The 27,694-nt window shown below is 41.0% G+C and overlaps 1 protein-coding gene across 1 annotated transcript; it reads right to left on the bottom strand.

The window, feature by feature from the left end:
* wdr81 (WD repeat domain 81) lies at positions 1 to 27,648 on the bottom strand. Its single transcript, XM_088345848.1, has 12 exons — positions 27,440 to 27,648; positions 25,255 to 25,706; positions 18,058 to 21,575; positions 16,421 to 16,528; positions 16,147 to 16,343; positions 15,891 to 16,072; positions 14,614 to 14,779; positions 10,825 to 10,990; positions 9,971 to 10,753; positions 8,020 to 8,165; positions 7,741 to 7,923; positions 1 to 1,254 (listed from the first exon to the last, which is right to left on the bottom strand). The coding sequence occupies exons 2-12, from the start codon at positions 25,614 to 25,616 to the stop codon at positions 928 to 930; spliced, it is 6,138 nt and encodes a 2,045-aa protein (XP_088201974.1). The 5' UTR covers positions 25,617 to 25,706; positions 27,440 to 27,648; the 3' UTR covers positions 1 to 927.
* Positions 27,649 to 27,694: the final 46 nt, after the last annotated feature.

Genomic DNA, 27,694 nt, shown 5'->3' on the forward strand with positions numbered 1-27,694 from the left:
TTGTTTAGAGAATCCATTTTCTCTACAATTGACCTTTAATGAATGATTGATGCAATTTCATAAAAACGTTCAAGTACAAAAATCTTGGCGTCGACTTAAGACCATTGACACGGTCAATACTGTTAAAAGTAAACAAAAAATATTTGTGGTTTAAAACCTGAGAAAGCTATCATTAGTCTTCCCCCTTAACCCAACACGAGATGCGAAAAACATGAAAAAAAAAATCATATGTACAAATACTGCATAGTTTAATCAGTGCATTGGGAGGGGGGTGAGACTAAGTAAAAAAAATGTCACCTTTGTTGGTATGGACAATTGTATTCATTGGTGAGGCAGTACTTGCAATAGCATCGTCGTACATAAATGAAGTTGTGGGCTTTTAAAAAAAATATATTATAGTTCCTCTAATGGTTTTTATATCTTAATAATTGCATACAAAGCTCTCGTAGAATTGGCCCAGGAGCTATAAGTTGTGCACCCCTTTAGAAAGCGACTAAATTGGTCCCTGAGCAAGTATGTCTTGGAGCAAAGTCACAAACCAGGTCCAAAGGCGAAAAAACACAAAGATATATGATGTTGTATGGGCCTATGCTAGTCTAAATATGGCATTTGTGTTTGTCCAGTAAAAGTGAGAAAACATTTGTGAAGGATTCAGCTCACGACCAATCAAGGTTCTGATTCGGAAACCAAGTGAACTGTGATTGGTCTTTAAAAGCCTGCGCCTTTAAGATGTCATCTACACTCGATAGCCTTCTAAAAGAAATGACCCTCTTGTAGGTGAATAATACAAATGCATTTTGCTTAAATCATATCCTACAAGCAGTATATGCAACGATTCAGAGGCTCATATTACATATTTTGGTTGACTTCTACTTTAAGAGGACTTACAACACATGAACATTTTTGCCCGAATGATGTTTGTTGACATCAGGCCAATAAACGGATGGCGCCGTTGTCCGATCCCAGCAGCAGTAGCCTTTTGGTGGGCAACACGGCCAGGCTGGTGAGCGTTCCTCGGAAGTTCTCAGAGCTCAATTTGGTGCTGCTGACGGGGCTCAGCGAGATGTCCGTCACGGAGTATACGCCCACCTTGTTGGCCATGGTGCCCGTCACGATTTCAGAGCCGTACAAGTCCAAAGCGTGGACAGAGTCGGACTGCGACTTGTACAGACGGAGAGGCTTGTGTTCCAGGTCTTTCCATACGGCCAGGGTGTAGTCGGTGGAGGAGCTGATGACCAAGTTCCCTTCTGCCGCCTGGGAGTTAAAGAAATACCGATTTTAAGTTCACATGACATGACATAAGATCTTTAGCAAACAAATTTGGTCTATAGCTGGGGTCAGAAACATATAGCTCGGAAGTCAGGTATGCCTCATTACATGAGTTCATTCGGCTCAGAGATCAAATTAAAATCCAAATCCCATCCAACGAACACGATTGTAAAGTTTGACACCATTTTGGTGGAACCCGTCTCTGATGGGCCCACAGGAAAGTGGTGGAGATGAAGATGCGGCGTTCGAAAAATAAACTAATACTCAACACTACAAAATCCAGTAAGGACATACTCGACTTCAGGACGGCAAACACAGACCCAGCTCCACTTATCATCAATGGAAACTGTATGGAGTGAGTCCACTCCTTCAAACTTCGGGGCATGCACATCTCCAAAAACCTCTTCTGGTTTGCCAAAACCAGGACTGTAGTGGGGAAGGCCCAGCAGCGACTACTTCATGAAAGTTCTTAGAAGGAACAACCTGGAACAGAAGCTGCAGGCTTTCAGGCATACGGCATAACAGCATGATGAAGGGGCCTATCGTGGAAGAAGAGCCGGAGCTAGCGAAGCGGCTAGCGGCGTTATAAGTCTTCGGTACCATCCGTAATCATGGTAAATGCGAACTCACGACCAAATAAGATCATCGAGTGCTGGTGGAAAACATCGAAGCGCACAGGGAGCGCAGTTGCTGTGTTTTGCGGAAACGTGGCTCACGTTTAGCATTCCGGACGCTAACGTGTAGCCACCCGGAGCTATCCGGCTTCAACGCTGCTATACAGAGACACGAAAGCCGGGGGGAATCGGAGAGGAGGCGGACTTGCTAACACGAGGTGGTGTATCCCTGGATTTTCACAAAGAAAAGATTTCCATCTGCCGCAGGGATGTCGAACTTTTGGACTGGCGTGACGTCATCCACTCCGCTACAAGCACCCCTAGGGCATCATGTTAATCTGTAAATAAACAACGGGGTAGACTGCTGGAAGTGTGAATTTCCCTACGGGGATGAATAAAGTATCTATCTATCCAACCGTGTGGTATGCTGGCAGCCCAGCATCAGACAGGAAAAACGTACGGAGATTAATCAAAACAGCCCAGAAGATCATCAGCTGCCTTCTGCCCAGTCTTAAAAGACAATGTCAGTTTGCGGCACGGTAGCAGAGCCATCAGTATTAAAAAAAAAAAAAAGACTTTTCCCACTTCAGTAACCACCACTTTGACATGTTGCCCTCTGGTAGGCAGTACAGGTCCCTCAAAAAAAGGAAAAACCGGCTCAAGACAGCTTCTGCCCCACGGCCATTATCACCCTAAACCAAGGGTTGGGAACCTTATGGTTCACGGGCCATATATGGCTTTTTATAAGTATACATATGGCTCAGAGATAAAAAAAAATAAATTTGATTTTGAGCATTTACTTAGTGTATCGTTACATACGAAGCAGATAGTCACACGAGCAAAGCCGAGACGTCTTGTCTTAAAATCTGAGGTGAGGCTCTCTCAAAAAATGAAAAACATTTTTGCTTTTATGGCTCTTTGGGTCCAAAAGGTTCATGACCCCTGCCCTAAATGAACACACAAAACTGAAAACACATCTTGTGACTTATTTTGTATTTTTTTCCTTCTTTTTTTGCTGCTGCTAAATGCTATTGCACGAAACTGTAAAAATATTTACCTTGTGACTAAATGTTATTGCACTTTTTTTCATTGCACTATTGTTACGATGCACTCATATTTTTTATTGCACTATTGAGCACCACCAGGGGGTTCAGCCATTTCTCCTTTCATAATAAGCTGCTAAGATTATACGAACCTGAATCTATTCATAATATCTATTATATAATAAATCCTTTATTGTTCCTAGTTGCATTCAAAAACACCAGTTTTTTTGTTTGTGCGTTCTAAAAACATGGCTCTGCGCCAGGACCAAAATCTGAGTCTGATTGCAAAATTAAAAAAAACCTTAATCAACCAATAATATCCCGAACGAAACACTAAACACTCAGTGGCGCCGATGGAAGCCGGCGGACTCCTATTGAGTAACCTGTGTCCATATTTGCATAAACCTGGGCCTTTAAAAGCACGGGCAGAATCCTTGACCCAATACGGGGTTAAATAAAGTTTGCTCATCCTTTTGGTCTGTTGACAGCAGATTGGATAGGTACATTGGCCCACCCTCCCTCTATCCGCCCGTTGAAAGCCTTTCAAAATAAAAGCTTGCACATAAGCAATCTGATTTAAGACAAAGATCCTCATGAACACTTGTTTTGGTATCGCCTGTGGCAAATGAAGTTATATTTCTGCACATAAAAATTATTATTCTGGGTATGGCTCGAACGTTACTACTAAGAAACTAGGAAATATCTTATGGTGTGTCGTAATAGGTTTGCAACACATGAACCACTTCTCAGCAGCTAGATGCATATACTAAAATGTATTTTTACTCCATGTGTTTTTTTCCATTAGGTGAGATATATATATATATATATATATATATATATATATATATATATATAATCTAATAAAGAGAAAGAGAGAGAGAGAGAGACAGATAGAGAAAGAGAGAGACAGACAGACATTATATATATATAGATAGAGAGAAAGAGAGAGAGAGAGAGAGAGAGAGAGAGAAAAAGAAAGAAAGAAAGAGAGAGAGAGAAAAAAAAAGAGAGAGAGTGACAGAAAGAGAGAGAGACAGAAAGAGAGAGAGAAAGAGAGATACAAAGAGAGAGAGAAAGAGAAAGAGAGAGAGAGATAAAGAGAGAGACAGAAAGAGAGAGATAAAGAGAGAGACAGAAAGAGAGAGAGAGAGAGAGAGAGACAGAAAGAGAGAGAGAGAGAGAGAGAGACAGAAAGAGAGAGAGAGAGAGAGAGAGAAAGAGAGAGACAGAGAGAGAGAAAGACAGACAGAGACAGAGAGAGAGAAAGACAGAGACAGAGAGAGATAGAGGGATATAGAGAGATATAGAGAGATAGATAGAGAGGTAGACAGGTAGATGGATAATTTATTCATCCCATTACTGCAAATGATTTACAATTCTAATGTAAAAAGATGTTATTACCATAAAACTGATCTTCTATGTAAAAGTCTAATCAAAAAACTTCAAAAGCTATTAAGATTTCTTTACAAACTAAAAAACAAAACGAAGCCTAAACATTATCTCGCCGTGCATTTTAGATTTTGTTTTTAAACCTTTGTTTACCAGGTATGCTCTTCCCAGTGACCCTGGCCCTTATGCAAAATGGTTATTGGAATAATAAATGCATTTAAAGATTTATTTTGGTACTAGCCTTTTATGTCTTTTTTACCCAAACCAATAACAGGCTGTGTGACCCGCGGTACTCCAGCCCACGCCTCGTTCAAACAACTCGAGACGTATTCAGAGAATGGAGTTCTGAAAACGCACGCACAAACTCAAAAACAATAAATAGGTAAATAGAAGTGGCAAGGAAAACCTTCATTACATCAGTAACTAACAAAATAAAACACATTTGTGATCATGCTCTTCAATTTTCTCGTGTTATGGAAACAAAAATGGTCAAAATTAGCTTTCATGAAAATCCAGATCCTTATTGGCTCAACAAGATTTTTTAGAGGCCGTTTCTCTAAAAAAAAAAAAAAAAAGGAGGAAATACTAGATATTTATGTGACTTTTGTAAATCTAGAGCGGCCCAATATTGAAAATTGCACTTCGGAATAGATTAAGAGAATTCTGACATTTGGAATTTGTTTTCATGGCAGCATAAGACTTAAAAAGTGGTCGGCGGCGCCCTCTGTTGGCTGCGGCTGCATCGGCTCGCTACAACGGGTCAGGTGTAATCGAAATTTCGTTCTGTGTACATTGTTACACAGAATGACAATACAAGGAAATTATTATTATTATTATATTATTTAAAAGCACTGATCCAAAATTTAGGTTGGTCGTATAGAGACCCTCCCCTACTTACGGCCATTCACGTTACGAAAAACTTTTCTTTTGGGGGATGTCGAAAAATATCCGGACATTGCTGTAAGTTAGATTTTGTATTGTGCACCTTTTTCCATGTACAGGACATTACTGTACTGCTTCTTTCTGCCACTAGTGACCTTTTGCGTGTTAGGTGAATGTGCTAACCACTTCACTACAGAAACTCAGTTTTGTGCCAGCTCTTCTTAAAAAAGATATATAAATATCCATACCTGTCAACCTGTACGTTTTTGCCGTACAAAGTATGTTCATTATGCATTTTAAGACGTGTACGACGTACAGGAAAATCTGTACGGAAAAGCGCGAATTTGTCAATTATGGGTACCATCCGGTATACACCGACTATCACGAAACGGCAAATCAATCGAGTCAAACGAGTTCGCCGCGGTAGCCTCTATCTCGGTATCATATTTTTCGTTGCAAACGAAGCGAGCGGTTTGATGCTACTGTGCGCATGCGTCTGCCGCCTGGGGATTTCCAATCATCAAGTCGCAATGGCCGAACCTGAATTAAGTAAGTCATTCTGATCTGAAAACAACAGGCGGGGTTGATTGAGTAAATTTGAAATACACGTGGTCTTAAAAAACATCGGATTTCATGTGGTATTTGTGTAGTGAAAGGAAGTCCGTCTGTTTTTAGAGAACCGGATTTTTCGGCTCAACTCATTAAAGAGAGCCGGCTCTCAAACGGCTCATTTGCTGTGATGCATTATATTACGAATTATTATGTTGTATAAAAAAGTTGAGAAAAAAAGTATAAAAGGAGAAAATTAAAAAAAGACAGGTTTCTGATTATCCCTTAAATCAGTATATTACCAACAATAATTTAATGCAGAAAATGAATTAATTTTTGAATAAGAAAATGTATTATTCTGCTTAATTATATTTGCATGTATTTTTTCCTTTTACAATGAATGTCCAAGCTACTTAATTTTTTTTTAAATAATAAACCTCATTCATGTCGAGCAACTAAGTATCTCACAACAAAATGTTATTTTTATATATATATATATATATATATATTACAATATATATGATATAACGAAACACATGTACAGTATAACATGTTAAACTACATAAATAAGGTTGTAAAGGCATGAAGCCGTGGAGGTTGACAGGTATGAATATCCTTGTTTTTTTGCCTATTAATAATAAAAAATAATCAAAATGTTAGTACTGTACTTTGTAATCAATACCTAAATAAACCACAACCAAAGTCAGTTTTGCTCCCTCTGTGTTCTTAAATGAACACACTTGGATGCTTGTCTGTCACGCCGCCGCTAGCAGAGGGCACCCGCGCCCTATAGGGCGGTGCGCCCTGTGTGATGTTAAATACAGAAATAAAAGGTGCAGTCTCTGTTGCCGGTTCTAACATGGTGCGCCTTATAGACGTGAAAATGTGGTACTAAGGTATAAAAAAAACAAGCATTACATCACACTCATGCACAACAACCCCATAGAAGCCATTTTAAAAGGGACCAAATATAGAATAGAATAGACTAGAATATACGTTTATCAACATTGTTACAAAATGGGTTGAACATATAGTGACAACGAAATTGGACGTGACACTCCAGTTTCACATATGGGTGAATATAAAGAAATGCCAAGAAAGTGCACATTAAATTAGGACTAAAACTGAGTGCAGTGACTGCGGCAACAACTGGTGGAATATTTGAGTGATCTTAGTGACTTTTAATGCTTTACAAAAAAGAAATCTGTAAATGAGTCCGTTTCTCATTGGACAGCTGAGAACAGCAATTCATTAAAACCAGGGTTGGGTAGGGTTACTTTAACTTGATTACTTTCAATTACTCCAATACCAAATATGCTAATAAAAGACAAAAAAAAAACTAAATATGAATAAAATGACTAAATTTTGTACAGGCTTGGGGAGTAACGGAATACATGGAACGGCAAAAAGGATGTTGGCAAGCTGTTTGGATTTATTTTCATTTTGTTTCTGTTGCATTTTATGTTCGTTTTGCCGGAGATCAAAGAGATCAAAGCCAGGAGAGAAAGCTTACCACGTGTTGTGAGTCATCATTTTATTCATATTTAGTTTCTTTTGTCTTTTATTAGCATATTTGGTATTGGAGTCATCCAAAAGTTTATATATATATATACATATACCACAGCCATATCCCCCTAGTGGGAGGTGGCTAGAGTCCTTTCTGACTCTTTTTGGGAGATTGATTTAGAGGAGGGGATTCCCAGCCCCCTCGCTCAACCCAACTGAGGTGTTGGGAGTCATTAGGTGACCAAACCCCCCAGTTCCAACCCCTAATGCTGAACGCCAAGCAGGGAGGCAACGGGTACCAATGTAAGTCTTAGGTATGACTCGGCCGAGTCTTGAACCTCAACCTCCCAGTCTCGGGGCGGGCGCCATACCCCCAAGGCCACCGAGCTGGTCAAAAGTAATTGAATCAAAAAAATCCAAAAGTAATTGAAAGTAATCAAGTTTAAGTAACCCTACCCAACCCTGATTAAAACGAAATGAATGAATACCTTCATCTGTAGGATGTCTCCCTCGTGTGCAGGCCAGCCCCTGAGTACCAAGCCCGTACGTGCATCGAGCAGGACGATGAAGCCAGAAGAGAAGCCCGCCGCGACGGTGCGTCCCGACGGGCTGACGGCGAGGTATCGGATCAACCCGGCGCTTATGTTACTGTACGCCAGCCGAAATTCATGCTGTGGGGACACGTGTTGAAGATTTGGTAAACCCCTGTTCAGACGCTGTGGGGATGTTGGTCTCAAGGAGACGCGCTTGTGCGGATAATTTAGTACCTGCAGTCCCGGTTTGCGCGGATCAATGAAGCGGAGGACGGAATCGGCGCTCCCGAATACGACGCTGCAGTGTGGCGCAGGCATCGTGGTGACGGCTGTAATTGGATTCTTTCCGTCCACTGCTTCATATGAGCGAATCTGTCGACCTGGGACAAGGGAAAAATCCATTTGGCTTTTTTAAGAAAAGAAGCGGCGAGTGTTCTTTTGACAGATTTCATGCTTTTGCACTGTATGTATAACAATTAGATTGGAGCAAAAAACAAAGCCTTTCAGTTTTAAGGGTTATTTTTAAATTTCTATATTATTGTAAGCTGTTATCTCATGCAATATAGGTTACTTCCGAAATTAAAAGGGCCATTTGCTGAATTAGAGGCCAAACATATGTTAGTGATGCTGTATTATAACGTACCAGAACTTGTTGGTATCAAAACTGAATCTGTGACGACTATTAGTAGTATGGAACATCTACAGTGGGACCTCGCTACTTCGCGGTTCCACGTTAGCGGGTTCAGAGCTTCGCGGGTCCAAAAAATAATAATAATAAAATAAAATAATATATTTCTTAATTTTGTTTTATTTTTTTTAAGCATTTTTGAAGGGGCGTCGCTACTTTGCGGATTTTCACTTTTCGCGGGTGGTTTTGGTCCCCATTAACTGCGATAACCGAGGGATTTTAGTTGCATTTTGGGGTAATCCATTCCACCTGAATCTGAAAACGAAGCCTAATTTGGGATTTAACACGTGACAGAAAAAATAGTTTGGGAATAATTCTGTATTAGAAAATGGGATGAAAGTAACAAAAAATACAACAACTGAATTTTCCCTTATTTTATAACACAATTGTGCAACAGATAGATAGATACTTTATTCATCCCCGAAGGGAAATTCACATTTCCAGCAGCATCCCTGAGCTGAGAACAATACAGTCTGTACAGTATACAAGTTGTCTCAAAAAACGTCATGTTCTCTAAATACTGATTATTTTTATTATTATATAATGTATTTCCCTGTATTAACCCACAAGCAGATAATTTGCATTTAAAAAGAAAAAAATGGTAAACCAAGATATGCTTCCGCGTGTTTGGCAGGAGCTGGATTACAGACGTATGCCATGTCTCAGCTGGTGTGCATATTAAAAAATTGTGAAATTGTTCATGTAATCCACATGCTTTTGAATTTCTCTATCAGATTTGGAAGAATAAATCTTATGTTATTGAACATTCATACTTGTTAATATCATGTGACTTAATCATGTACTTTCTGTGATATTTACATCTCGAATGGATAAAAATGTTTTGAAACACCCTGTACTATATTTAGGAAAATTGGAAACAACTGAATATAATTTGGTAAACAAGACAGATTAACCTATAAAGGTACTTTGAGCTTAATATTATTATTCTTTGAAAAATTTAAGTATCTTTATTTTCAGAAATAGCATTTCAACCACGATCAGCACCCTCATTATCATAATCTTGGTAACTGTTTTTTCTCAAAAAATATAGTGATGAGAAAGACATTAGTGGGAGTTTGTCGAAGCTAGACAGTAGAAAATGTATATGGCTCTGAATGCTGCAAATATAGTAGTTTTGTGCTCTATTAAACAAGCTCAGATTTCACAATTTGGGTTGGACAAGATCTTAATTTTTATATTCACACTTAATCGATATCTTCATTCATAGATTTTCAAATATTTTTGTTTGAAATTATCTGATATAAAATTGGGATCTGGGCTGCAACAAGAAAAATTAAATGTAGAAAAAATTTACGTTTTTGCATGAGGTTAATGACCTGTACCAAAAATATTAAGCAAAAATGGGAAAAACATCCAAAATGTCAATGTTTAAGCATGACCCTCTCCTCCCTTTCAGCTGAAGGTTGATTAAAGTAACACGCCTCTCCCGACAAATTCCTGAGCAAGGCACTTACATGTATGCGTGACATCCCTTACCTGTGTATTGGTCCCAAAGGTGCACTGTGCCATCACAGCTGACCACCTCCTGCGAAGATTCCAATTGTCCAACATAAAACACGGACTTTTTATGGTCTGCATACGTAAGCCTCGGCTCCACTTCCTGTGTGCCATCGCCGCGATTATACAGAGGCCACAGCTTCACAGTCTTATCTTTCCCCCCAGAAAGAAAATAATCCTCCCCTGCTAGCGGTGCCAAACACTTAATAGCGCTTGAGTGACCCAGGAAGCTCTGCAGACGTATCTGGTGAAAGTGGAAATGGGGATCTTGTTGGTTCAGGCCGATTTCGTACTGCCAGTAGGCAAGCCAGTTTCCCTGCAAGGAGCGTCCGCTACGAGCAAGTTCTTGCTTGAGCGCACTGTCTTCTGGAGGGGGTCCTGCTAACCAGGAAGTGGAGAAAGCGCCAGTGCCGACGGATGAGGTAATACTGACATCTGAAGGGTTGGTGTTGATGGTGGTGTTATGGTTGGACCGGCCCCAAGAACTGGCCAAACTTGTGCTCGAGTCCTTGGACACTTGGATTCGGTTTCCTACGAGATGGCTACCGAAGGTTCCTGACTCTGGGAGTGGGTCAGCTAACAGGGTGGAACTAGTAGATGATGAATGGAAGGGGCTGGAGTAATCCAGTCTGTTAAACCCAGAAGAGGAGGATGGAGGCATGTCGGCTCTTGACGCCGCATGACTGACGCTTTGATGGTACGATGAGGCCAACTGCCAAACCAGCTCGTGATTGGGAACCAGTTTCCTGATTGCTGTATCGCCTAGATACCAGAATACATATCAAATCAACATTTAGCATTCTAAGTCAATACCTAAAATACTGTGTTCTTACCAATGAGGCAGTAAAATGGGATGTATGAAGCATGCGCCATCTCTGGGCTAAAAACCGACTGCAGTTCCTCCAGGATGGCCAATTCAAAAGTTGCGCTCGACTCTTCTGATGTGCTCACATCCACCACCGTGACCTCTCCAACGATTCGGCGGGTTGCACTTTCAATCTGCGATTTGGAGGAATGGGTTGCAACTCAATACTGAATAAAAATGAAGAAATTCACAGTATTTCCTAGATTTTTGCAGTTAAAGTGTTCTATCATGACCCATTTCAAGCAAATTCTCACAAAACAGGAACCATATATATGTTGGTCAGTTGATTGGATCCCTTAACCACTAGGGTTGTAAGGTCACTATTTCCTGTGGTGTGTCTTGGGCAAGTAAAGCCAGGTGGTACCCATCCCTCTCGAAGAAAACATGTGTTGTAAAAACAAAAAATCAGTTGTGCAAATGACTGCACATGCATTGCCACTCCTTGCACATTGCTCTCTGCACTATTGTAATTACAGCGTTATTGTTACAGTGTTAATGTTACTGTGTACCTGACTTGTTAACCTGACTGCCCATTTTGCACATCTGGTTTGCTACTCTTCTTGCACTATCGGCACTATGGTAAAATACTATACGTAGCCAAAATACAATACAACATTATTTATATCTGTACATTCAAGGAAACTGTGGGGGTCAGATGCATCGACATTTCGTTCTGTATACACGTGTACTAGAATGCCAATAAAGTAGATCTGAATCTGAATCTGAAGTTTCCTCCTCCAGGATATTTTTTGCTGCAAAGTATTGTGGGACTTGTAGTACAAAGACGAACAATACACACATACTTTGGCTTACTTCGCAATTAATCTGCTCTATAATCTTCCCTTTTAAGTGAATTTCCACAAAAGGAACCAACCATATGTACTAAATTATAAAATAGGTCGTGCACCTTATTTACCCCTACGGGATATTTTTATGCCACAAAGAACTGTGGGACTAGTAGTACAAAGACAAATGTTACATTTAAAGCTTCAGCTTACTCGCTAAATACGCGTCATGTTGTATTGGTTGACTTCTACGGGAAGTTTTATTTTCTGCCTCTACAGTGAAAATTCGAGTCTATATATCAGGGTTCATACACCTATTTCATGACCAAATTAAGCACTTTACAAGCACTTTTAAGGCCATTTTTTTAAATTTTTACGGTACCCTCAAAGGAAGAAATCCAGCCCCGATCAAAATACCTTTTTTTTTTTGACTAAAATAAAGTTGCTCTATTGCCGATACCACATAAATTTTGCACTGTTCATATCTATGATCCATGATCTTTTTGTGTCAATAGGCTGCTATAAACTGACATGAATTCTGCCATTCTGCTTCAAAAATGCACGTGCATACTTGGTTACAAACACATAGGTGTTGGGTAATAATGGATTTTATTACGGAACCAAAAATTAAGTGGTGTATGTCTAAAAGCAGAAAAATGAGCCAAATTTAGATTAATTTGAATGATATTCATTGCAAAAGAACCGGCTATTTTCGGTAAGCTGAACCAAAAAAAAACGCTTCTGGAAAAAGAGACTGAATTTCCATGACTAGTTGTATAAACCTGTCCTTCTTGAAGAGACAGTAGGGGACAGTAACGCAATACATGACAACTCGATAACGAGGACTGGAGTCTCCATCGGCGTCATTACGCACTTTTTAAATGGTCTTTATTTAGGAGCATGGTCTGTCCAGTCAGAGTGACAGGAAACACAGCAATGGAAAACAATTTAAGCATTTTCCTGACCTTGAAAAGACATTAAAATTCAAGCATTTAAGGATTTCAAACACCTGTACACCTAATATAACATGGATGCAACAGTTCTAAATGTTGGTTTAAGATCAGGTAATTGTGTCATTGTAATCCTGTGCAGTCCTTTGAGACATTTTTGTGATTAAGGGCCAGGGTTGGGTAGGGTTACTTTAACTGGATTACTTTCAATGACTTTTGGATTACTCCAATACCAAATATGCTAATAAAAGACAAAATAAACTAAATATGAATAAAATGACTAAATTTTGTCCAGGCTTGGGGAGTAACGGAATACATGGAACGGCAAAAATGATGTTGGCAAGCTGTTTGGATTTATTTTCATTTTGTTTCTGTCGCATTTGATCTTCGTTTTGCCAGAGATCAAAGAAATTAAAGCCAGGAGAGAAAGCTTACCACGTGTTGTGAGTCATCATTTTATTCATATTTAGTTTCTTTTGTCTTTTATTAGAATATTTGGTATTGGAGTAATCCAAAAGGAATTGAAAGTAATCAAGTTAAATTAAACCTACCCAACCCTGTTAAGGGCTATATAAATAAATTTGACTTGACTTCTAACTGACAGTTGGTGTAAAAGTATGTTCTTTTGCAAAGCCATGTACAAGTACACCTTGTAAACCATTGGAGTGAGAGTAAACAATGACAGTACTTTGTTGATTTTGATGAGTGACAAATGAAATCATTATGTCAATCTATCTACTCTGGTCGTTTCCCTCGAGAGCGGTGACGGACAGCAACACAAACGCACAAAAAGAAAAAAAAAGGGGGGGGGGGGAAACAACACAAAAAAATGTGACCATGGCCAAACCAAATCCTCGGCACCCAAGTTGATCATGCTTTCGTCCCTCCAGATGAAACGAGACACAAGAAAGCGGCCATGTCACTCGAGTCAGGGTGACACAACACACTTTTCTGTTCAACAGCAGGGCCCGACAGCTTTCACTGGTTTACCCCTGCCACATCATACAGGTGCCCTGCCCATCCCTTAGAAGGCGTCCAGACATCCCACTCTCCTTTCACAACACCTGTCCACTCATTCCTATCACCAACAAGAGCTCTAGCTTCCACTACAATTAGACCACCATCCATCCACGTCAATCGCGGCCTTCCTCTTGGTCTCCTTCCATTTAGATAGATAGATAGATAGATAGATACTTTGTTCATCCCCGAAGGGAAATTATACTGCTAAATACAAGGACCAAATTGCACAAACTAAATCCAGCTACTACTCCGGCCTCATCCTTTCCAACGAAGGAAATTCAAGAACTCTCTTCTCTGTCATGGACAAAATCCTCCAGCCACCAATTTCTCTCCCCCTCCACCTGTACTCCACAGCAACCTGCAACTCCATAATGGAGTACTTCAATCACAAAATCCTTAAGATTCATCAATAACTCCATCAAAACCTGTCTGCTCCCTCCCCATCTGAATTTCCTTCTTGTCACTTCTTCTACAGTTTACTGCTCCTCTGTAGATCCTCTTCAACATTCACTCCTCATCCATCCTCTCCATGTGTCCAAACCAACCAAGTACTCTCTCATCCACACGCTTGCTCAATGTATTTGGGTTAAAACCAGAAATGACATCGATTTTCGAGACAACATTGCTTGTGTTTGTCCCCCCCTTGATTGGATTCCTCAAAAATGGCACATATAAATGGTTATTTCTTTGTTACTAGTCATGTAAATGATTTATCCAGATTGCTCCCATCAGTGCACAGGAAACGGAAGACAGTTTTACGATTGCTTTGAATTTATTAGCACTCTTAAAGTGATGCCGGAATTCCGCTATGTACGCAAAAATCCTCACAACTAATAGAAAAGAAGCTGCTATTCACCTAGGACGCAAAAGTCGAACCACGATATGTCAAGGGAACACTGCAAGCAAAAATAATTTTAATTTTTTCACTACAACAAAATTCTCGCACCACGGAATAAACTTAAGACATTCGCCAGTTGCTGTGGATTACAAACGCAAATATACCTGGGGCCGCAGGCAGTGCAGCAGCGAGAAAACAGAAAAAAAACGGCGCAGTGTGTCAGCCATGTGCTGCTGCACCATCTCTCTCCCAATACGCAGACAGATGAGAGCCATCAGGCTCAGTGTCTTTAGGCACACCACGGTTCGCGTCTGCCCTCCGCTGGGGAACCTGAGCACAGCAGGAGGTACAAAATCCAGTATTAACAATTCCTGTGCATTAAAAAAATGGTATTTCTGTTCTATATCACTAATGAGATTTTGATGTTTATCCATTGAAAAGAATCGAGACACAGTGCCCCACGGAAGTGATCCTTACTATAAAAAAAAATCATAATTTTTACCATTTAATTGTCAAGCCTGCCAGGTAGAAAAAATAAAAAAGAATATTGAGCTTTCATGAAATCATCTTGAATAAGAATCATTTTTGGTGACCACGGCTCATCACGGAGTAATGAATGAAGTAAATAATTTTAGAATATATTTTTAGGTCTATTTTGTATTTTACTGTACAGTTATATTTTTTAAGAGAAAACAAAATCAACTAAAGGAGAAAAACAGCTGCAAAATATTTTGCAGTATTACTTCAAACATAATTTTATAATAAATTACCATATACAATTTACACTACCTCCTAAAAAATGAATACCCAGAAAAAATTGCAACCTGCTGCCATCTACAGATAAAATAATCTTTCAATTTTTCCACCCATCGATCGCTGGTAGACAGTACACTCTACCACAACAATAATTGCCAATAATTATAAATTTGCTGTCACCAATTAGATGAAATGTTCTGTGAATTGCAAACGAGTTGAATAACACTGCATTAATGTTACTTCTAAAAGTTAATGTTAAAATTGTAGAATAAGTACATCAACCAAACGGATGTAAATTATTACATGTTCAATAAAATACTTTTTTCATCTCAATAGTATCTCTACCATCAGACATTGAATAGTTAATTGATTTTTCAATACTGTTTTCATTAAATATCAAATATTTATTGCAGAATTACGATTGTTTAGATCCTTTGACAAAAACTGGTGTTGATTGATCCAGTGGTTCCTAAGATATAGTGAAAGCAACAGTGGCCTTTCATGCACAAAATTGTCGAAAATTAATGAGTGATTGAGCTAAAACTGTGCATTCTGTTGGGCCATCAATGTGAACAAATAGGCTCCTACACAAAATTCATCAATTAAATCTAAATCAGCTCGGTTAAAATGTTTTAGGGGGAGATTCATTGACGTATAACACCAGTATGATGATTAATAATCTTACCCCATTTGAGGGTTGGTTAGCAGGTCAAGGAGTGGCAGTAGCACGTCCCGATTAATTTTCATAAGCATGTCCATGAGTGTGGTATCGGAGAGAAAGACCACTATCTTTTGTGTAAGTGCCACAGCTCCTAGCAGGCTTGCTTCTTTGCGCGTGTTAAGACGCAGTGAAGACGGCGGAGACACCTGCAGGCATTTTACAAAGATGGTTTTAAGTGCTATGAAGTATTTAACGTAATCTGCATAGTAGGAGGATTTACCAGGTATCCGATGTATGGCAGGTACTGATAAGTTAACACAGGTTCGCCGTAAAGCTGAGCGATGTAAATGAGGCACTCCAGCACAGGCGCAGCTGTTTGATCACCCACAACGGGTCGCTTCTCATAAACACTGCCCATTCCCACACTCTCCATGCTTTTGTCAGGTCCGGGAGTTACAAAGTGATGACTTTCTGGACCTGTATGCAAGGCACAAAATGAAATAAGCATGCATGGAAAGCTTTCATTTTCTGAAATGCTCCCAGTGTCTACGGACCGATGTAACAATTGGTGAGTAATCGCAGAAGGTTCCTGGCCACACATCGAGATGTCACTGTTGGTCCAAGTTTAGCTGAGAGCCATCGAACAGTTTTGCAGACTGTGTCTAAGGGAATAGGGTATTGTTTTTATTTTACAACAAGGTACAATAGGATGCCGTGACACAGCGTCCACACATCATGAAATTTTCACTTGATGGTAAGGATTTTTTGGGGACCCCTATTAACAAATAATCCCCATTACAGTGGAACCTCGGTTTTCGAATGCCTCTCAGTTCGAACAAATCGAACAAAAATTTTGAGAAATTCTTGCCTCTTGCTTCGCTGTTCGGTCAAAAAATCGGAGTTCGAACGCCGGTAATGCGTGAGTGCGTACGCTAGGGTGCGATGCTGAGCGGCGTACGGGTGTTTTAGCCCCTTATTATGCCTCCGAAGAAAGTCAGTGCAAGCGGCAAAGTTGCTACAGGTGAAAAAAAAAGTAGTGCGTACAACTATTGCATTTAAGAAAGACATGATAGCAAAATATGAAGGAGGTGTGCGAGTGTCTGATCTTGCTAGGGAATACAGCATGGCTAAATCTACGATCAGTACGATACTAAAGAATAAGGAGGCTGCGAAATCTAGTGATTTAGCTAAGGGAGTGAGTGCTATAAGCAAGCAACGGCCGCAAGTTTTGGAAGAGGTTGAAAAACTTGATGATTTTCCTCTCCCCACCGTCCACCTGCGCCTTCTGCTGACCACCACAAAGGTAAAAAATCCTATTCATAATTCTTTTCTATATCCTTTTTTTTTTTACACGTTCATGATAGCGTAATCTTTCGTACGGAAAATTACGATAACGCGAACGTACGATTAGCCTGGGTTAGCTTTACGTTAAACATTCAAGGTAAACATTCAGGGTGTTGGAACGGATTAAAACAATTTACCTTATTTTTAATGGGAAAAATGATTTCGGTGATCGAACAAATCAGTTTTTGAACAGGGTTCCGGAACGGATTATGGTCGAGAACCGAGGTTCCACTGTAATTGATAAACAACACATTTTAGTTTGCATTACCAAAGACTTATAAAAACTCAAACTCTGCTGTCTGTAAATAGACATTCTGTTATTGCTTGACGACCCTTTGAGATCAATACTACCTCCATACTGAAAAGAGCAAATTATAGCTCGCAAGCGACTATTGGCAAAAAATAAAGAGGCAATTGAAGTAGATAAATATTCAAAGGGCAAGAAAATTCCCACAAGTAAAAGGTTTAAAACCAGTTTGATTTTTAATCCACAGTCGCCATATCCTCCCTCATGTACACCTACCCGCTACTTCACTCGACCAGCTCAAGTCATGACACACGAAATGTTAAATAAAATTGCTTTTACATGTATATCGATTTACAATGTTATTTAATCATATGCACATTTATTACAGATAAGCAGTACTTACTATATATTTTGTTATTTAACGTTTTTATTTGGACTACCTGGGTATGGAATGCATTAGCTAATTACAATGGGTTTCTATCCCATGGTATACATCAATTTCACTTTATGATCCCAACCTCAAATCTGATTAATGTTGTATCGCGGGGGTCTACTGTACCTGAAAAATCATCATCACCGTCGTCATTCTCACTTACTCACCAAGTAGAATTTTGTGCTCCTTCTCCTGTGCCTCCTCTGACAGATCTTGGTCCACTTCTTCCTCCTCCTCCCCCATGAGGCCCTTCTCCGCTTCTTCCAGGATCATTCCGTTCACAAACTCAGCCTCCAGATTGGCCACAGTAGCAGTCGAAACTTCCGTGCAACCAGAAAGAGAGAAATCCATCTCGTGAGTCGCAGGGTCATCCGCAGCCACTGTGCAAACCTTAGTCTGTGTTGTCTCTTCCTCCTCCTGCTCTGCTAACTCGTCTCCGTCGCTGGATTGTTTCAGGTCCAGACTGCTGTCAGCTGACTTTAGACTGGCTCTATCCCGCAAGGAGTCTCCGTCGCCTAATGAGAGTTCGCTTGCGCTGCTTTTGTCGCTCATTTTGCCCATGCTAAAAGACTCCAGGTCCTGGTCCTTGGCCGCAGAGTTTTGCTCTGCATGTTTCGTGCCATTTCCCCTTGTGCTGCTCACATAAAAGTCATTCTGAAAGTCCTCAGCTTCTGAGAGGAACACCTGGTCATTCAGACTGATGCCTGAAGAGTAGTCTACCAGACCGGCATCCCCGACAACCCCACTTGCCCCGCTGCCAGCACCCATATTCCCAATAACAGATCCAGATGAGCGCACATCACCTGCCTGGAAGCCTTCTTCTTCCTCTTCACCCAGAGCACAAGTAACACTCCGCATCCCTTTGCAAGCCTCTACAGCAGAACCGGAGTTCCAGCTTTCAAATCCGGTGAGCACCAGCAGCACGTGTGGGAGAAGGTTGGACAAGAAGGCCTGCAGGCCGAGCCTCACAATCAATTGCAGGATGAAACAATCGGTGTACAGATAAAAACGTCCGCGTAAACAATGAGGGTTCTCAAATACATTAATCAGTGGCTTCAAAAGGTATTTGTTTGCATTTCTGGGACCAAGGACTCTTGAAATTGGTTCAAACAAGTACCATGCAGCGTAGACTGCAGTCGACTCTTCCAGCATAAGGGCAAGAATAAAGGGCAAGAGAATCTCAAGCCCCTCAGCTGTGATGTTGCCTCTTAGAAGAGTTTCTAACTTTTGCCACAATTGGAAGACTATGTCCCTTCCTTGAAGGCCAGACACAGCCTCCATCTTGGCATGGTAAGAGAAGATAAAGCGATGGAGTGCTGCAAAGTAGGATGGAAAAGGAAATGGCGTAATGAATGTGTTGAGTAACTGGGAGGGGTTAGGAGGAGGAAGGCCATCACATATAGGATCATAGGTGAATAGCAGTGGGCGTTGAGAGTAAGGAACTTCTTTAAGTTGTGTTAAAGAGTGTCTCTCAATTAGAAGCAGTTTCTGAATAGCATGATGCAAAGAAAGTGGGACATCCCGGAAGTAGAGTGAGCACATTTTCAAAACGGCGTGGAAACGTTGCGTGAGTGAGGCTCCTGTTTTTAAACCTCTGACTTTTGAGGAGTAAAACATCTCAGCAATGAGGACGCCAAGGGCCTGCATATCTCTTTGGTAGAGTCTCGTTAGAGAAAGCGGGGATTCAAACTTTCCATGTTGACATTCAGAGGCTCCTTCGGCATGCAGACTCTTAACCAGGAAATTATTTAGTTTCTCTAGCTCTTCTAAAGGCTGCAACGGGTTGAAGCCTTCAGGCAGTAAGATTTTGAAATCGTCTGCATTAGTGGCAGAAACACTTCCCTCCGTTATCTGTTTTTTGTTCATTGGCCCACCTCTTTGGAGAACAGCGCTGCGCAAAACAGGCGCTGGAGTACTTATAATATCACTAGAAAAAGACGTCGGTGAGTGGGATATTATAACTGCTGGGTCCCCGATTTTCCCTCCTGGTGTATTGGTCAGTGGAACAGAGGAAGTGGCAGCATTAGAAGAACCTGTGGACATTATGGAATCCAGGGCTTCTGTTCCTTGTTCCAACTCCTCTTCTTTGTCTACCACGGTCCAGACACTGGATTCACACCCTGTTGTCTCTGGGACCGTTCCATCCATTGAGTCAGCTCCCGTGTCATTTAGTGGTATGTGTAGGGAGGGTACATCAAGTGCGGCAAGGCTGACAAATGGGGGTTCTGCTGGGGCATACTGCGAAGGTGATAAGCGAGGCGGGTGCGGTTGGTCAAACAACTGGACAACACCGTAGGTGGTCAGATGGGTGTGGTTGTCCACTAGGTGCAAACAAACATTTTTAGCTTTGACTGCGTCTTTGCCCGACAGCTTGAAGCCGAAATTGAGATCTATCCAGTGGTGCAGATTCTGAGACACTTCTCTGCTTTCCAATAAGCGTCGATGGACCTCAATAAACTCCTCGCAGGACTTGCACCAGGATGGCACATCCAGGTCCGGCATGTCAGGGTGTATGGAACGGAATATAGAAGGGTCGGTGTAGAACTCTGGAATGCACTCGTCAGGGGTCCAGCTCTGCATTCTTTCCATACTGGAAGGGTATTCGTTAGGCTCCCATTGGGACCGCACATGGCTGCAGAGTACCCATTTGGGCGTTTGCCGAGCTTTGTAGACATAATACGTTATGTCTGAGAGCACGTCAGATACGTGATGAGGAACGTGAAGATGATCCGGCTGTCCGGCTACACTGGCACCAACCGATCCAAATAAATCTCCCCCGACACCAATTCCCCCTAGACAGCCTCCCTGGGCAGACGCTAAAGCCTCTTTGGTCATCTCGTATGTGAAGTCCAGCTGCTTATCCCCCTTATTGAGTCGGAACTTGGATCTTCGAAGGTCCCGGAATTTTCCAAACGGCACAGTGAAATCCACCACCCATGGCAAAACCGGATGATAGTTTGGATCTCCTTCTCGTCGTCCCGCTAACCTGTTCAGCTCCATCAAGTAGCTAAGGTTGTTGACCCGCCCATGAACCCAGTCGAGAACTAACGTTTTGAGTTCATCAAAGCAGTCCTTACAAAGCACTTTATTCTCCTGGTTTGAACACATTTTGACCTTTGGTTGCACGTTTTTGGCCACGACCTTTGCTGGACTGTTACCGATAAGAAACTCCAGGTCCTCATAATGGGCAAGGTTGATCTTAAGACGACTGCAGAGCTGCTCATCCACCGCTATGTCAAACAGGGTGAGATCTCCGCAGGACAGTCCAGCAGCATGGCATGCCTGCATTGCTGTTAGCAACTGGTAGAGAATGAACAACACTTTGGCATGACTATTGGCAAGCTTGGCTGGGCTGAACAACACAACGTCGTGAAGAGAAAACTGTGTGAATGGTAAAACGACGTAGAACATCTCCGCAGTCTCCAGCAGACATTCCGCTGACAGAACATTGGGGCACAAAAGCTCAGATTTCGACTTGGATGAAGTGGATGCAGCCAAAGGCAAGGACTTCTCCTTCTCTTTGGCCGGAGAAAGAGATGGTGACACTTTTTCACATGAGATGAACGCAGAGTTAAAGAGCTTCTGAAGGGCATGGCGAACCGAATCCACAGCTGCCACATGCATCTGCTCAGTGGCCCCAGCATAGGGTTGCACAAGTCCAGCGTGGGCTTCACGCCACAGATTCCTGGGTGATACAATAAAAATACGAGTTATATATTGAACATTGGCAAATCTAAACAAAAGAAATTACGACACAAAAATAGGTTAAATGAATTGAGCGACAGAGAAAATGTATGCTTTTCAAATGAAAATCTCGATATCCTGTAGGGCAAAATTAACAGAATGGCATTTAAGACTCCCACTATTTTTTTCAATGAGAGAATGGTGCTGTGGAATGCCCTGCCCTCTGAGATTCAATCTGAAACCTCAGTAGAACTGTTTTAATCCAGGGATCCCAGTTCGAATCCCGGCTTGTCCGTGTTACATGCCGAAGTGTCCTTGGGTAAGACACTGAACCGCCAATAAGGAGTTAGCGCCTTACATGGCAGCACAGATCACGGCCGCTATTAGGAAATGTGAAGCACAATGTAAAGCGCTTTGGGAAGTCATTGACTTGAAAAGCGCTATATAAATGCAGATAATTTCATTTAATTTCATTTCATAGGCTTAAAATACATTTATATTCTACAGTTTATGAATGACCTATATTTTCGTCATTGGTCTGGTCCGTAAACACTGCATCACTGGTTAAGAGGGCACAGCAGCGCCTGTACTTCCTGCGGAGGATGAGGAGAGCCCACCTGCCCCCACCCTCCCTCATCACATTCTACAGGGGCACCATAGAGAGTATCCTGACCAGCTGTATCTCTGTGTGGTGTGGAGGCTGCAGCGCTACCGACTGGGGTAGCGTGAGGAGGGTAACGAGGACAGCAGAGAAAATAATCGGGACTACACTTCCCTCCATTCAGGACATTGGCCAGAAGCGCTGCCTATCCCATGCTAAGAACATTATCGGGGACCCCTCTCACCCCCATCATGGACTGTTCACTCTGCTAGCATCTGGGAAGAGGTACTCCAGTGTGTGGTGCAGGACCACCAGGTTCCGCAGTAGTCTAGTCCCCCTGGCCATTAGACTGTTAAATGGTCAATCTAACATATAGTTAACCTAAATCTAAACGGCAGCTAATCTGACTTTTTGCACTACTGGCAGTTCTTTATAGATTGCCACTCCTTGCACATTTGCTCTCTGCACTATTGTACTTACAGCGTTATTGTTACAGTGTTACTGTTTACCTGACTTGTTAACCTGACTGCCCTATTTTGCACATCTGGTTAGCTACTCCTCTTGCACTATCGGCATTATGGTAAAATACTATACGTAGCCATAATACAATACAACTTTTACTTATATCTGTACATTCGAGGAAACTGTGCGGGTCAGATGTATCGACATTTCGTTCTGTATACACGTGTACTAGAATGACAATAAAGTAGATCTGAATCTGAATCTGAATTTTATGTTGGCAATATCCATGTATCACTTGTTATGATACATCCATTGCAACCAGGTCATCCTTTTGATTTGATTTTTTATTTTATATTATACTTTAATTATTTTATCTATAATTTTTAATTTTGCAGGCTGGTCATCCTGGGAGGGGATTACTTCATGCGCGGCCCACTCAATTTCCTCATGGTGAGGTTTTTGAGATTTTCCCTTTGCCTCATGTAGGTTTTGGATCAGGGGATGGTGTCACAATAGTCTGTGGTTTGCAAAAATCTGTGGTCTCCGAAGCCCTTTAAGACTCCTTGTGATTAAGGGCGTCACAAATAAACATGACTTGACTAGAGGTTTAGGAGTTTTTCCTTGCCCCCATGTAGGTTTTAGATCAGGGGATGGTGGAATAATAGTCTCGTTTACAATAATCTGTGGTCTGTGCAGCCCTTTGAGACTGCTTGTGATTAAGGGCTATACAAATAAACATGACCTGACTTGACTTGATCGGACTATTATTAATTGGTCACACAGCACAAGATTTGGTCTCATCTTTTAATAACAGTGCAAGAGCAAGCGTCTCAGGTACAATGTGGAGGACCAAGTCCAGCAAGAAATTAATAGGTTTATGTTTTGCGATAAATTTAGCCGCATATTTGCATACATTTGTCACGATGTTGACCTTTGGGAATATATTTAGGTACGTATCGATCACACAGTGTGACAAAAGGCTTTTTGGGTATATCCAAATATCAAAATGCGCTTCGTATTGCAATATGAACCTTGCGACAACATAATTATCACTAGAATGCTACCAAAAATAAGAGATTTTTCAGTGTACTGTTTTTTTCTCATCATAAAATGCAGACTTTATCAAAGTACTAAAGTAAAATGAACTTGCATTTTAGATCTCTACAGCAGTTTTGCTTCATCTATTACATAAAGTTGTCTGACATGATATTTCTTTATATAAAATGACTTATATACCTTCGAACTAAAATAAAATAAAGGGACATTGTGTAATGTTTATTGCCTCCTAGTGGTACAAATAAACCCTCATCCAGTCAAAAAAACATTTATTTGAATCATAGGCAAAAACACAGGCACTATCATAATAATGTTTTATTAGAAAAAAAATCATGGGTCGAGAAATTTGTATATATATTTTTTTTTTACACTGCGGAATCCCCACTTAGATCGACGCCAGGTTTGTCTCGCCACGCTGTTACCATGTGTCACTGGCCCTTGCTGGTACCAGAAAACACAGTGTCATCTAGTGGTCAAATAGTTCAGGGTGTCCCCTGCCCACTGCCCGGAGATGGCTGGGATGGGCTCCAGCACCCCCGCGAACCTACTGAGGATAAGCGGTGCAGATAATGGATGGATGGATAATTATATATTCCAGCTAGTTAATTATCTTTTGATATTATCCCGACTATACCTTTACGCCTACAAGCAAGTCAGTGCAAAATAAATGTTTTAAATCCATCTTTTTAGTCATTTATTTTGGTTGAGCTTTTTTAGTATTTAACCGAGCGTACACATATTTGTGTAACAGAGTTGAAATGTGATTATTTTGAGTTTTTTTTTAATTCTAACAAAATCTGTGATTTTGTTGCAGTACAGTACTGTTAAATATCTGGTACCGCATTAATTTGTCAAGCCATGGGCATGTGCGACTGTCTTTTTTGTTTGGCACTTTATGGGCTTCTGCACTTGCCGTACCTTCAGCTCGATCACCTCGTGCTAAAAGTAAGCTGTGCCCAATATCAGTTCGGCTAAAAGTTCATATTTTGCTAAAGATAAGAGCTGCTTTCACAAACTATTTTGGTATATAAATGTATATAAGTTGTGCTAAATGATCTATAAAAAAGCACTAATTAAAAGTAAAGTAATGCAGCTTGAAACGATGATTACTGTGATGCAACCTCGCCACGATGTGCGGCATGTTGAGTGATGTCCTGTTTTTTTGTATTTTTGTTCATGTTTTAGATGTATGTAGTCGTGCACAGACGCCCTGACTTATTTGTATTGTTTATTAAATGCAGGTACGTGGGAAAGCTATGTTCATTGTTATTATTAAGGTTTCACTATCAATGTCCTCGCATGTTGTTTGCTTGGCATACCTTCGGCTCTATCACCTCGTACTGAAGATTTATGCAGTTGTGCACAGACGCCCTGAATTATTTGTACTGTTTATTGAATGCAGGCAATAAACCGAGAGACTGCGAACCCTTGTGTCGCGCGTAATTGAGGGTCGTTAAATTTGGTTCTCTCATTCAGCCCCAAATTTGCATTTTAGTGCATGCTTACTACAAAACATTATTCCCATGTCCAAGTGCTTTATACATTGTTGTGTGTTGATCACCTGACATTATGCAGCGAGACTTGCTGCATGGTGCTCACGTAGGAATCTTTCGTGGAAGAGTCATTTAGTTGTAGACATGGGTCCCTGACCAGCCTGTAGCTCAGCTTGCTTTTTCTCAAACCCTGCACACACACTCGTGTCCATCCAGGCGGAAGCTTCGCCTGGGAACACTGAAGGTATGTGTGGATCTCCCCCTCGCTGATACTTTCCAGGCGGACGAAACGCAAAAGCTTCCTCTCCCGGAGGCTTGACAGCCAACGCACTGGTACCAGAGCTACAAGCTCCTGTCGACGGGGCCCGGCGCGCAAGTGCCGCCGGTCGATCCCCAGGTCTTTTTCGACAGCGCGCACAAGCCAATCCATTGTGACGTGTTGAAAGCTGCAGCTTGTCTCGCTACATTCGCATGTAGACGGTCTCTTTAACCACAAGGGGACATTGAATCCCTTTTTACACTGAAAAGATAAGAAAACACATGACTTATACAAAAGAAAGGGTGGCAGCAGTGTTAGTAGAGTTATGCTACAGTGGCCACATGATTTAATGATAGAGGGTAAGTAAGCTTTAAACATACACATGACGGATTTGGTAAATTTCCACGACCCCAAAGTGTAATAAAAACTGCTTTTAGTCAACTACCAAATGCATTTATCACTTCAATTTGCCAGACTTCTTGCCTTTGCAGCTCCCGTGGTTCAAGTTGTATCCCGTCTGCCACTAACAACTTAGTCTTTTACTAATTTATTAAGTCAACTAGATTTTGAGTCACAATTTTGCGGCACATTTCTGAAGTCATGAGATCAAACCTTTCTGTGTGGAGCTTGCATGTTCTCCCCATGCTTGCGTGGGTTTCCTCCGGGCACTCCGATTTCCTCCCACGTTCCAAAAACATGCATGTCAGGTTAATTGGCCGGTCCAAATTGTCCCCAAGTGTGAATGAGTAGTCTGTCTCTGTGTGCCCTGCGACTGGCTGGCAACCAGTTCGGGGTGTCCCCTGCCCACTGCCCGAGATAGCTGGGATGGGCTCCAACACCCTCGCAACTCTACTGAGGATAAGCGATGCAGATAATGGATGGATGATTCAATTATGGAAAATTGGTTTTCAAATATCAAGGCCACAATAACTCATAAAATTAGTGAAATTTTGTGGAGGCAACAACAGATTACTGAATACATTTATCTCCCATGCTTTTTTGCAGCTCCAGTGGTTCAAGTTGCATCCTTTCTCCAACTAAAGACGTGGGCTCATACCAATTTATCAGATTGTGAGGCACAATTTAAATTCAATACGGTTATGGAAAATTAGTTCTCAAATACCAAAGCCACAAGAACTCATGAAAGTAATGAATAAATTATGTAGAGGTAGTAAGAAGTCTGACACATCTGTTGTTGTTTTTTTGTTAATCACAATGATGTAGTCTCAAACAACCATTGTCATACGATTGTAAGAGTAATTTATTAAATGACAATGCCATTCTAAGATTGTGAATTGTTTAAGGGCTCAACAGGGTTTGGCCACCCAAAATGAGCTATATAAAAGAGCTATATTGGACAAAAAAAGAACATTTTTGAAGCCGCTAAAAATGAAAAGCTTTTAAATCCCTTAGGAGAAAGGCAAGACATTCTGGATATATAAAAACTTTATATACTGTAACTGTATTCATTGCAAAATCTTAACGTTGGTGTCATGTTTGTCCTCCTACAGAACCCATATCATTTCCCATTGTCAAACATTTTTGAAAAAGCGTCATGAAGCCACTAGGGAGCGCCTGTTGCTGACACCCGGCTAAACCATTTAGGTTTTTAATAAGAAAAATAATGTAATCCAAATTTCAGCAAAATTCAGAAATTGTATGCCAAATTAAGTTTTTAAATTGGAACACTCATTAAAAAATACTCGACGTTAAGTGTTTGACTCAACATCATCTTAAATGAACATAAATTTACTTTTATCAACTGAATTGAGTTTTTATTTTGTTTTCATGCATTTTTCTCGTTTTATTTGAAAAGACAAATGGAAACATGTAAAACTCCAGTTGTCCTTCGAGCGAAAGGGGAACCTACAAAAATGGGCATTAGATTTATTTTTTAAAAGGAAAAACACACGTTTTTACCCATGCCTAGCAGAAAAAAGCACAGTATATGCAGAAGTATTCACCACAAAAAAACGAGTTTGTTTTTTCCTCACCGAGAACTTTTGGATGTCTGCCGTACGCTCCAGCTAGCGCCAAGCTACCATGACCGAGTCGTTTCAAACTACAGAACCACGAGTTTGTTAAGATATTTAACTTCCTTAAATGAATGAAAAAAAAATGGTTTTGTCACCAAGAGTTGCGGAACAGATCCGGGAGTCAGCGAGAAGACGGAGACCGATTTGGGGTTCCTGCGATTCGCAAATCGGTCGCCATATTGGAAAAGCGGCTTATCACGTGACCAAACATCA

Source organism: Urocampus carinirostris, chromosome 10 (genome assembly GCF_059441175.1).
Source record: "Urocampus carinirostris isolate Australia breed hairy pipefish chromosome 10, RoL_Ucar_1.0, whole genome shotgun sequence".
Classification (NCBI taxonomy): Eukaryota; Metazoa; Chordata; class Actinopteri; order Syngnathiformes; family Syngnathidae; genus Urocampus; species Urocampus carinirostris.